The 12,852-nt window shown below is 36.4% G+C and overlaps 1 protein-coding gene across 1 annotated transcript; it reads left to right on the top strand.

Moving 5' to 3' along the window:
* Positions 1-1,961: 1,961 nt before the first annotated feature.
* Positions 1,962-12,150, top strand: LOC117317686 (zinc finger protein 26-like). Its single transcript, XM_033872559.1, has 4 exons — positions 1,962-2,023; positions 3,887-3,997; positions 4,886-5,036; positions 5,567-12,150. The coding sequence occupies exons 2-4, from the start codon at positions 3,908-3,910 to the stop codon at positions 8,572-8,574; spliced, it is 3,249 nt and encodes a 1,082-aa protein (XP_033728450.1). The 5' UTR covers positions 1,962-2,023; positions 3,887-3,907; the 3' UTR covers positions 8,575-12,150.
* Positions 12,151-12,852: the final 702 nt, after the last annotated feature.

The following is a 12,852-nucleotide window of genomic DNA, read 5'->3' as shown; positions in this document are numbered from 1 at the left end:
TTTACACGATACAGGTGATAATGAAGTTGGCTACGATAGGAAGATTATTATGATCTGTGACTATGGCACTTTTGTGAAAAGTCTTACTGTGGTCTCTACTATTTAGAGTAGATTCAGGAAGGTTATTCCAAATTTCTGTGGTTGCTGGTATAAATGATAATCTAGTATCAATTAGATATGACTATAGTTATGTGTGGTATAGTTATTATTATTTCTTAGATGACAAGGAGTTCTGTCACCTGCTAAACCCGAAAATAATGTAAACAGATATGAGGGAGGGAGTTTGTTATGCATTTTGTAAAATAATGTTAGCTTTCTCAGCTGTCGTCTTGTACTTAAAGATTCCCACCCAGTTTCAGAATCATCAGAGATTACTTTATGCATATTCTAATTAGCCCGTTACTACTCTGGCGGCTTCCAATTGAAGTTTTTTTTCGGCATAGCCGTATAATTTTCTTTTGTTCCCGGATATGACGCGACAGGTAGCGTTACTGGTCAAGATGAAATATGTGATTGGTCAATGTAGCGGTAAATGCAAAATGCAGATATGCAGTTAAAAACGAAACAAAATTAATATTGAATGCAAGCTGAATAATTGGATGTATCTATTCAAATGACACATTAATAAAATCATATTCCTGATTCAAATGCAGTCTTCTTATCACCAAAAATGATTCAAACTGATATCATTTTGTTATCCGTGCAGAAACTGTGCATTTATTAATTAGTTCGTTGATTTATTTCACCAGCAGTTTTACATTATAACTACCAGCATTAAAACCATGCCGTTTATCTTTTTAAAAGATATTTCTTGTTTCTAATGATTTAATGTGAGTTTTGATAGATTATTCCAAAGTTCAACGTGCGTATATATTCTATGATAGGTAGGAGCTTGGATACAATCTTACTTTGAATGTTCAAGTTTACCAATATTTTAATTGTCCTTAGGCATAGATTCTTTTTGTATCATTTATGCAAATATTTTCAACATGGTCATCCCATTTAGTATCAGCACTGAAAAATGTAGAGTACTATCATCTAATATTAATTGCAAATTATATTCTTTTTAGATAGTTGAAATAAATAACACGTCTGGTTTAATTGAAATAAACGTCACTAATCATTTATTGGGTCATTTATTTACACCTTCAAGATTATGGTTCATTACTCGTTTGATTTCATGACATATGCAGAGAGTGTGGAAAATATTTATTTTTATAATGATTACATTTATCATACGCTACTAACCAGTGTCGGATTGTGTGCTGTCGTTTTTGTGTCCCTGGACAAGACACTTTACCCGAACTGCACTCGATGAGGTGCGACGGGCTTCTCGTATGTTGTTCAGTGAGGTAGTCACCAACTACTACATGGAGACCACGTCTCAAGAGGTGCTCGGCTGTTCTCGGGGGCAATAAACCCAGCACACGAACAAATAAATATTTATCGTTTATTATTGAATTCGCCCGCGTAATACTTTTGACATTGAACACCAAATTATATCTCTCATAAATATTTTTTCAGTAGAACTACGCGAGCTTCTACATACCCATCTATCTCAAACTTTACTAAAACTGCTTACTAATAAATAAGGACATTGGTACCCCTCTTCCCTTTTTGGAAAGCTAAGACATGTAAAAGCATCTGTAGATCTGAATATCCAAGCCAATACATGCTAAAACCAGAGACCTACTAAATTAATATAGCATGTTAGGTCTCTGCTAAAACTCATACAAGTGTTCATTGTATAATGCCGGTTTGTTAGATAAAACAAATCTAAGTTTATTCAACAATTATGTTATCAATTATGCAATATATTACCAGACAAAAAGAAAATTGCATAGCCCATATCTCTATGAACACTCTTTGTCTTGTGATTAGCCATGGCCACTGACGGGAAATCTGGACAGACCGTAAAATCTCACTCAACGAATATCGGTACTCGAATGCACCCTGCAAATTTCACCGCCGCCATATTGGTTGACGGAGAAACCTGCCTGGAAATGAACTAAACTATATAGAGGTAGTCCGGCTATTTTCTTTATCCCCGTGTATTGAAATCGGTGCATTATTGTCGATGGTTTATGCATGTAATATTTTATACCCATACACTTATAGCAAATGTCATATAAATTGATATCTGGGTTCTCGGTCGAACTGGAGACGTGACAGTTTTTTAACCCGATTCACACCCATTTCTTCCTCGTGATATTTCTAAGATAGCCTTCGTGATGTTGGTAGATGCTTTCGGTTCGTCGAAGCAGGACAATATAGGATTCTAAAAAAATCCTCACTCTTTTAATATTCCCTTAAAGAAAACATAAATTATATCCATAGACATTTGCTTGGTTGTTTGTAAGTTGACGACATTCTTGCCCGTGGCCTTACACGTAATATTTATCGCCGTGACGGTTGGCCTAGTAGCAGGCAGGTTGTTGTTTAGATTTTATTATTTAATACAATTTGATTGAAGTTGTATGCATACCATGATAAACAAAATAGAGTTTTTTTTTCAATAATAAAACGCTACAAGTTTAATATAAATATGAAATTTTAACCTAGCTTATAAAACAATATTGATAACATATTGATAATGTTGTAAGGGAGGTAACTCGTACTTTGGTGACAAGTTTTTGTGATGGTTCATGGATATGGGCATTTCAGCTGCATAGTCCAAAAGCTAGCTTTTGTGGCTGTGCGGTTGAGTGTCGTGTCTGTGTATCGTAGTTAAGCAACGTTGAGCGTGGTCAGTTCTATGATGGGTGACCGTTCCGTTGTCCCCCTGTTCACGTTACATTTATAAATATATTCACTATTATATTGATAAGAGTCGCCTCGACTACCAGATTCTTGCTAGGGACAATTTCCCGTTTACCCAATCGGTATAGCGGCGCGGCGGACCAGTAAGTATAGGGTTGCGGATTTGATCCCTGGGTGGATGCACACTGGTGAAAACTCCTGCTGATTCCTGTTACATTATATAATTATATATCAGTGAAGACAGCTTCTGAGACTTAGCTGAACTTGTATAATAATATTTATATATGTTTTGTTTTATTTTTTGTTTTAATTTTTTTTTTATATTTAACTATAAATTACTGGCATATTTTTCCATCACATTACTTTCCTGGTAAATGTAACGGGTAAAATGATCAAAAGCCTTTTGTCAAATCCTGAAGAAAAATCAGGAAAAAACAATGAATGAATAATCAATATTAAGAAATGATTTATTTAATATTAACGAATCAAAATGGTTTTAAATGTTAAATCATTTCCTTATACTAATTAATCATTTATTAATACTTATTCATTTTGTATTTATTTATAATTAACTTTCAATAATAAAAAAAGGTTTTAAGCATTCAATGATTATTTATTGAAATTAAGAAATGATCTGATAATATTGATAAATGATAATTTATTAATATTGATAATCCATTATTTTAATTTATCATTTATATAATTTATTATCAATGCTTAAAAAAATGATTTGTTTAGATATTAATGAAAATATTTCATTTTTGATAGTAAAATAGTTATATAAGAAATCAACAATTTGATAAAAAAAAAATTCTGATGATTAAGTAAAGAAAACATTACTATGTCTGATATTTTCATTTTCATATTTCCGATTCGCTAACAAATTTAGGAAGAAAACAACAGTAGAGCTTTGGGTCATATATGTATAAGACCTGGCTATTATATGAACTGTGCCAATTTTATTAATTCATTTTCAGGTTGGGAAGAATACCTTCATGAGCACTTTAAACATACTACAATTGCTCTAATAATATGAATTTACATTTTCAGGTAACCGTAAGTGTCAAAAGTAGTATGTCACGAAAGTTATTTTAATGTATTAATCCTCTCTCTGATCTCTTCACAGAACTGCTGAGACTGCAGTAAAATGGATGTCTGTACTGTAACCCCACTCGCTGACCAACAGTCCTCAGTTATACCAGATCCCACCATCAGTACCGACATATGGACAAGTTTGGTAGGTATATCTAATACCCCGATAATTTTTTATTTGAATTACCATATTTATCCACAAATAAGTACCTACCTACCAACAAATAAGCCACTTCTCTTCTGCGGAATCATCAGTTGTAAAACAGTCAGCTAAAGTGACTCACAAATAAGTCTTCCACGAACTTTGATACTAACTTCAACACTAGGAGAGAGGACTTATTTGAGGATGGATATGGTAAACTTCCCACCAGTGTTCATAGAATCAATATGATTAGACATGCATTTAACATTTTTGCATTAATTAAAATGTCCAGATTGCTCCAGCAGTCTACAGTTTAATATGGCCTAGTTTTTAGACCTTATTAATTTGATGGTGAACTTTGGCAGAGAAAATACTTAGCACTACTATTAACTGTGAATATTGCATAATTTAAGACCGCAGGGATAGTTTGAGGAGAATACATTAATTTTTCAGTTTGGTAATGCACATTATGTATACCAAATCCAGCATTATAAGTGAAAAAAACACAAAAGGAATGCTCTTATTACAAAATGTAATACCATGTTTAATGACATAACTTAATATAACCATTTTCAAGGACATTCCTCAATAAAACCATTTTCTAGGACAGGTCTTAATAAAACCATTTTCAAGGACATACCTCAATAAAATCATTTTCAAGGACATATCTTGATGTAACCATTTTCATGGACATATTTTATTATTCTTAGCTTGAAAGCATTGCTAAACATCTGGAAGGTTGATGATGAGTTCTGCACTGTTGGGGGAGTATGTTATATACAAGCTACAAAATAGCATTCAGCTTGAGAGAACATTTTCAGTTGAGATGTTGAAATAAATTTATCAAGCCCTCTGCAACACTTGAACGTAAAATGGACTTCTTCCTTACAGATGGAGACACTGTCTGTGACTGGGAAAGAGTTTGTAGTGCTCACGGCAGACAGGAAGTGTGGAGATGGAGCCACATTCGGCTCCACCCTCGGTACCATGTTCCTTGATGGAAACTCGGAGATCCTGACAAAATTTATCAACTTCTGTGCAGGTGATTTATTGGCTATTTGTAACAAAGCTGCAATTTTCGTTTCTAATAATTATAACAAAGGAATATCTTCAGTGGATACTAAGAGTAATCTGGGAAAACACTACAGAATACAGTCCAATTACCTTGTTTTCTCAGAGTAAGTTGGGCCATGAAAACACATTAATGTTCTGAGTAGTCAAGTTAACTCAGTATATTTTTTAAATAATTTCTACTTTAATTATATAATTCTGTTGAAATTTTATTTTTACTTTAAATTAAGCAGGATCTTCAAGTAATAAGAGTTGGAAAATAAAAAAGTTTGGCTGTGTTTTGTCAATTCTGACTTCTATTGAAACAAAATTACCTGCCACAGCAACAGGATAGAAAGTTTAAATAATATATTTTGACGAGTTTAATACCTTAAACTTTATATAGCATTTAACATATAGAAATAATTTGTCACCAGATTTTCTCATTAGTTAACAATGGATTTTCCTTGTTACTGATAAGTATGCTCAATTTAACCTGGTGTTTCTTTGACTTTATTTCAGAATACTATACTCAAACAGATGGAGATTCTCAGGAAACCTTCATCAGTGAAAATAAACAGGTGATTTCTGACAGTCAAGATCACTACACATATTCTGACCTTCCTGTCAAGCATTCCGTTAACAAGGATTTTAAACATAGAAATGATATTGATTACAATCAAATAAATGAAACACTTCATGTCAACAACATTGCTGACCAAAGTATGGAAATCACAGGTGATGACACAAGCAATTCCAATTCTAATGCATGTACTGTCGATGAGGAGGATGCATGCGATGAAAATATTGATGAATCAGATGAAAAAGGAAAATCTATAATAAATACTATTAATCTAAACAAGGGAAAATTGGAAAGTCAAACTTTAACTAAAGTGAAATCTAAGAAAGCACAAAAAGGCAGAAGGACATTAGCAAAGGAAAAACATAAAGAAATTTGTGAGAAAATAAAGAAAACTGATAATCAAGTTGATACTGTGAATGTGAGGAGATCTAGTCGACTAGCAGGGGGTAGGAAGACTGGGAGAAGACAGACAAGCCTACAGACCAGCCGACAGAGTAAATACAAAGACAATCCTGATAATTCTCGTCCTGAAGGAAGAAATTCTAAAGATGTTAATCCTACAACAGTTGAGTGTCCTGCCTGTGGCACAGTCTTGGCAAACCAGGACAGTTTTGTAAAACATGTTCTGTCTGATCATGAACTTGAGAAGAAAAGCAGGAGAAACTCCAGGAAGATTTCTTGGACATTAGACAGCAAGAAATGTCCAGTTTGTGGTCAGTTTACAGAGACAGAGGGGGTAAATTCCCATATTTTTGTTCATTGTTTTGATGTGCTCAAGTATCCATGCAATAGATGTCCGTTTGTGTTTTTGAAATTAAGTGAACTTATTGACCACCAGAAAAACGAGCACAACAGTATTGTCAATGGTGATGATACAGAGTTAGACGGTGACAAAGAGGAAGTGACGGATCAGTCTGAATGTCAGGAATGTGGTTTAAAGTTCACCATGCAGCTTCAACTTGAGAAACACATGCTCACGCACAGCAGCAAATTGGGAAAGTCAGACTTCGAATGTCATCTGTGTTTCCTGCATTTTAAGAGTCAGCCATCATATGAACATCACATGAAGAGTCACACAGATTTAGATAATAACATCATCAAATGTAACATCTGTGAGGAAGAATTCAGCCGGAGGGAGGATCTCAAAACCCACATGTCCTCTCACCAAGGAGACGACAATAAACAATACAAATGTGACATTTGTGAAAAGTCATTCAAGTCTCGCAGTGGCAGAAGGATGCACAAAATATTTTCCCACGGAGATAAAGGACTGAGCAAGTACGGGAGGGACAAGTTTGAGTGTAAGTTTTGTGGGGGGATACTGGGTTCTTATCATACCCTGGTACGTCACGAAGCCAGGCACGAACAGGATAATGAAAGTCAGTTACAGAAGATGGGAAGTCTCATGGAAATGGCCAATTGTAAGGTGGTGTCTGTGGAGGAGTTACGGGTAAAGGAACCTGAAACAGACGTAGACAATGTCACAAAAACAGACAGCTCAGAAACAGCTGGTGATAAGGTAGGGACCGTATTGGAGTCGTGCGTTGGGGTGGAGTATAATGAGGAGAATGAAGAGATCAGCTCTACAATTACTAACCAGAGTTGTGAGGGAACAAAAACTACGAATACTGAGGAAACGGACCAGCTCAAACCAAATAATGATGAGAAGAAACGGAAATTCAAATGTAAAATATGTCAGTTAGATTTTCCATCACAGCAGTTTTTGAAAGAGCATAAGAAGATTCATTTCATTGCTGGAAAGTCTCCGTATGCATGTGACTTGTGTGGGAAAATATTCCTCAGGTCCCTGTCCCTGTACAAACATCGACAACTTCACGACACATCTGGTAAGTTCACATGCAAAACTTGTCAGAAGCAGTTTAACTCTATAGAGAGTTTAAGGAGACATGCTAAAAACCATCTGGACGTGAAACCCTACATCTGTTCGGTGTGTGGGAAAGGATGTACAGAGAAAAGAAATCTAGACACTCATATGTTAGTTCATACACAGAAAAAGGAATTCATTTGTGAAGTTTGTGGAAAGGCATACCGTACACAACAACAACTAAAGGAGCATCGGTATATCCACACCGGGGAACGGCCGCATAAATGTAAGGTTTGCGAAATGGCTTTCCGTAGCCAGGATGTACTTAGGAATCATATGGCTCTGCATAGTGAGTTCAAAAAGTTCATGTGTCATACTTGTGGAAAAACGTTTCGGCAGCAGTCCTGTCTTATAACTCACCAGCACACACATTCCAATGAACCTACACACATGTGTAATGTTTGTGGTCAGGGCTGTAAGTCATCTGGTGCTCTTAACTCCCATTTTGTGTCCTTCCATCTGAAGCCAGAGGACGTTGCGTCGTATAAGTGGTCAGTTCATGTTTGTGAGGTTTGTAATAAAATGTTTGGAGAAAAGCAGGACCATGAACGACACATGCGTACTCACACCGGCGAGAAACCCTACAGTTGTGAAATTTGTCAAAAAACATTCGCGGATAAAAGCAATTTACGCTCACACATCAGAAATCACAACGGGGATCGGTCTAAGAAGTGTCAGATTTGTGGTAAGGGATTCATGTTTAACCGAGACTTAAAAAAACACATGGCATCACACAACAACAAAATACGAGTGCCTCTATTGGACAATGCCACAGTAGAGACAGCACTACAGGAAACCATTGTCCCAGCAGTGGATAACATTGTCACTGTTATCACTCAAACGGAGCCTCTGCCTCGCGAGACACAGGACCCGATGGTCCCTTCCGTGACAGACTCGTATGAGATGGTGACCTCGTCACTCCCGCTAGGGGGTAATCTAACTGCTAGTCTGCCTCCTATAAATCCGGAGAATATCAGTGCTGTATCTCTGATGCAGGAAGCCACCATGGTTCACATGGGAGTTTATAGCAATACAGGAGACCTGACGTGGCACTCGCTGTAGTTACGACAAATAGCTATTATAGTAATACAGGAGAGCTGACGTGGCACTCGCTGTAGTTACGACAAATAGCTATTATAGTAATACAGGAGAGCTGACGTGGCACTCGCTGTAGTTACGACAAATAGCTATTATAGTAATACAGGAGAGCTGACGTGGCACTCGCTGTAGTTACGACAAATAGCTATTATAGTTATACAGGAGACCTAGCGTGGCACTCGCTGTAGTTACGACAAATAGCTATTATAGTTATAGAGGAGAGCTGACGTGGCACTCGCTGTAGTTACGACAAATAGCTATTATAGTTATACAGGAGAGCTGACGTGGCACTCGCTGTAGTTACGACAAATAGCTATTATAGTTATACAGGAGACCTAGCGTGGCACTCGCTGTAGTTACGACAAATAGCTATTATAGTTATACAGGAGAGCTGACGTGGCACTCGCTGTAGTTACGACAAATAGCTATTATAGTAATACAGGAGACCTAGCGTGGCACTCGCTGTAGTTACGACAAATAGCTATTATAGTTATACAGGAGACCTAGCGTGGCACTCGCTGTAGTTACGACAAATAGCTATTATAGTTATACAGGAGACCTGACGTGGCACTGGCTGTAGTTACGACAAATAGCTATTATAGTTATACAGGAGACCTAACGTGGCACTCACTGTAGTTACGATAAATTGCTATTATAGTTATACAGGAGACCTGATGTGGCACTCACTGTAGTTACGACAAATAGCTATTATAGTTATACAGGAGAGCTGACATGTCACTCACTGTAGTAATGACAAATAGCTGTTATAGTAATACAGGAGAGCTGACGTGGCACTCGCTGTAGTTACGACAAATAGCTATTATAGTAATACAGGAGAGCTGACGTGGCACTCGCTGTAGTTATGACAAATAGCTGTTATAGTAATACAGGAGAGCTGACGTGGCACTCGCTGTAGTTACGACAAATAGCTGTTATAGTAATACAGGAGAGCTGACGTGGCACTCGCTGTAGTTATGACAAATAGCTGTTATAGTAATACAGGAGAGCTGACGTGGCACTCGCTGTAGTTACGACAAATAGCTATTATAGTAATACAGGAGAGCTGACGTGGCACTCGCTGTAGTTACGACAAATAGCTATTATAGTAATATCGGAGACCTGACGTGGCACTCGCTGTAGTTACGACAAATAGCTATTATAGTTATACAGGAGACCTGACGAGGCACTCGCTGTAGTTACAACAAATAGCTATTATAGTTATACAGGAGACCTGACGTGGCACTCGCTGTAGTTACGACAAATAGCTATTATAGTTATACAGGAGAGCTGATGTGGCATTCGCTGTAGTTACGACAAATAGCTATTATAGTTATACAGGAGACCTGACGTGGCCCCCGCTGTAGTTACGACAAATAGCTGTTATAGTAATACAGGAGATCTAGACCTAACGTGGCATTCGCTGTAGTTACGACAAATGGGATGTATATAATTTACAAATTTCCTGTGTCATCAGATTTTGCATGTAGTTTGGTTGACAGGATATATTTTCAAACAAAACATTTTACTTATTTATACAGAGGATCAGGACTTTTAAAAATCAGAAAATTTTTAATGTAGGAACGGTTACATAATTCAGATATTGTATATCTTTCTGCTGATTGATATTTCATGACACTATGAAGCAATGTTGTCTCTTGTATTTCAGGTTAAAAAAAATCAAAGCTAATAAATGATTACACAGTTATTTTGATTTTTGTTACCCCAGTAAATACTGAGGTGAATGGAAACTAGAGTCACATTATTTATATAGTAGATGTACGTATGTTTAATGCATATTTTGCTTCCTTGCAGTTGTTTTAGATATGTCTAATTATATGAATTTCAAATGACAACATCAGTAATATGAGTACTGGTAGATGCATATGGTTTCTTGGTGATTTTGGGCCGACCAGGGAAAATGTCATAAGATGGAAACCATGCTGACCTGTCAGTGGTCTATAGCTAGTTGTGGACATTAAATGGTAGTAGTACAATGCACTTGTTACATTTTTGTTGCTAGTTATATTAACAGATACAAAATAATGTGATTTGCTTCCAAAACTGAGTGTACATGTGTATTATATAATTTGTGTGATTGTTATTTTTAGCTCACCTGACCCAAAATTTTTCTGCCTGACATCAACTTTTTTCTTTAAACGACTTCTCAAAAACCATCAGGCCTAAAATCATCATGATATTTCACTGATGGGTTTCTTTGTTGAAGCCCCAATAAGTTTGAAAAAGAAATGACCTTGACTTATAAGGTCACAGGGTCAAATTTGTTAAAACATTCAAATGAGTTCTCACAAACCAAAAAGCCTTGAATCATATTTGAGTGGTAGGTTCTTGAGCCCCACAAAGTTTCCATAATAAAATGAACCTGACCTAGCTATATTCAAGTTAATTATATAACAGGGTCTTTGCTTAGCATTCAAATTATGTATATAATTATTTCTCTTCAAAAACCAATAGAATATATAGCTATAGTTGTAATATTTTGCTGGAAGTTTCCTAATTTCGTGGACCCCATGAAGTTGTTTCCTAAACGAAATGACCTTGAGTGACCTTGACTCCTATTCACATTGGTCAAATTTGAACATTCAAATGATCTCTTCTCACAAAGAAAAAGGTGCCTATAATCATGATACACTGTATTTGTAGGTTCCTGGGATAAAGCCAACAAACTTTGTGAGAAGACATGACCTTGACCCATTATATAGTCACAGGGGTCAAAATTTGTTAAGGCATTTGAAGGACTTAACAGAATGGCCTAGATTCAAGTTCTTTATATTAACTGAAATCAGAGAAGTGAATCAGAGAATACTAGGTACATGAGCTATGCGGGCCCATGTGGGCCTCTTGATCATGTTACAGTTTAGTTACCAATGATGTATTTTTTGCATAAATTAGAAAAATTACCATGATGTTTTTACCAATTATTATTTACATTTGGCCGAGTTATTTTAATGAATTCGTGATTGGCTCTAGCTATTTATTATATATGAGGCTAGGGACAATGAGGCATAGTATACAATCTGTGAGAAGAAGAGACAATTTATGAGAAGAAAACATTTGAATGTTTAAATTTGACCTCTGAACTTGAATACGAGTTGTGCTTTAATTTGAATGTTTAATCAAAATACATAATGTCACTATTACTGTTTTATTGATGCAGATGATGAACATTGCTGGTGCTAACAGGCCTTCCTGTGGTGAAATATTTAGTTGAATATTGAAATATTAATGTCAAGGGCAAGTGTGATGTGTTAAAAACATCATTGTCTTTTGAGGGCACTTTGGTCTGATAGTGTTGACTCGAGATTGAATTATAAGATGCAATCCCTCAAAAACCTATCGGACCAAAGTGTTGTCAAAAGAAGGCGCTTGCAGTAATTTATAATTAGATATATGATGGTCTTTACATGTAATTATGAAATCCATTAATCTTGTTCATCGATTTATTTGCTTGTTTGTCTTGTTTGTAATGTGATTTTATGACATTCTATATATAAATGAAAACAACTTAAGACCTGCAATCAGTGATTTGTTTGTTTTTGATTGTTTGCTGGAATTATATATATTGCCCCATGACAAAAAAAACAGGAAATTTTTTATTTAGAGTCTCGTTGTAGCTGGTTATGATCATGAGGGTCCCTTTGGTTAAGAAAGCCTCCTTGTAGTAGCTAGAGAGAGCCTTCTGTCCTCCTTGTCGCTACTGGTGAGAGTCTCCATGTAGTAGCTAGAGAGAGTCTTCTGTCCTCCTTGTCGCTACTGGTGAGAGTCTCCATGTAGTAGCTGGTGAGAGTCTCCATGTAGTAGCTGGTGAGAGTCTTCTGTCCTCCTTGTCGCTACTGGTGAGAGTCTCCATGTAGTAGCTAGTAAGAGTCTCGTATTAGCTGGTTAGAGTCTCGTTGTAGTAGCTGGTTAGAGTCTCGTTGTAGTATCTGGTGAGAGTCTTGTTGTAGTAGCTGGTGAGAGTCTCATTGTAGTAGCTGGTGAGAGTCTCGTAGTAGCTAGTTAGAGTCTCGTTGTAGTAGCTGGTTGGAGTCTCCTTGTAGAAGTTGGTTGGGGTAACATTATAGTAGCTGGTGAATTTCCTCGTAGTAACTGGTGAAAGTCTCGTAAAAGTAGCTGGTGATATAATCACAGCTTTAAATCACTAATGAACTGTAGGTTAATCATAGCTTTTAAACACTACTGAACTGTAGGTTAATCACAGCTGTAAAACTACTAAACTGTAGG

Source organism: Pecten maximus, chromosome 19 (assembly GCF_902652985.1).
Source record: "Pecten maximus chromosome 19, xPecMax1.1, whole genome shotgun sequence".
NCBI lineage: Eukaryota > Metazoa > Mollusca > Bivalvia > Pectinida > Pectinidae > Pecten > Pecten maximus.
This window is presented reverse-complemented; position numbering and strand designations above follow the sequence as displayed.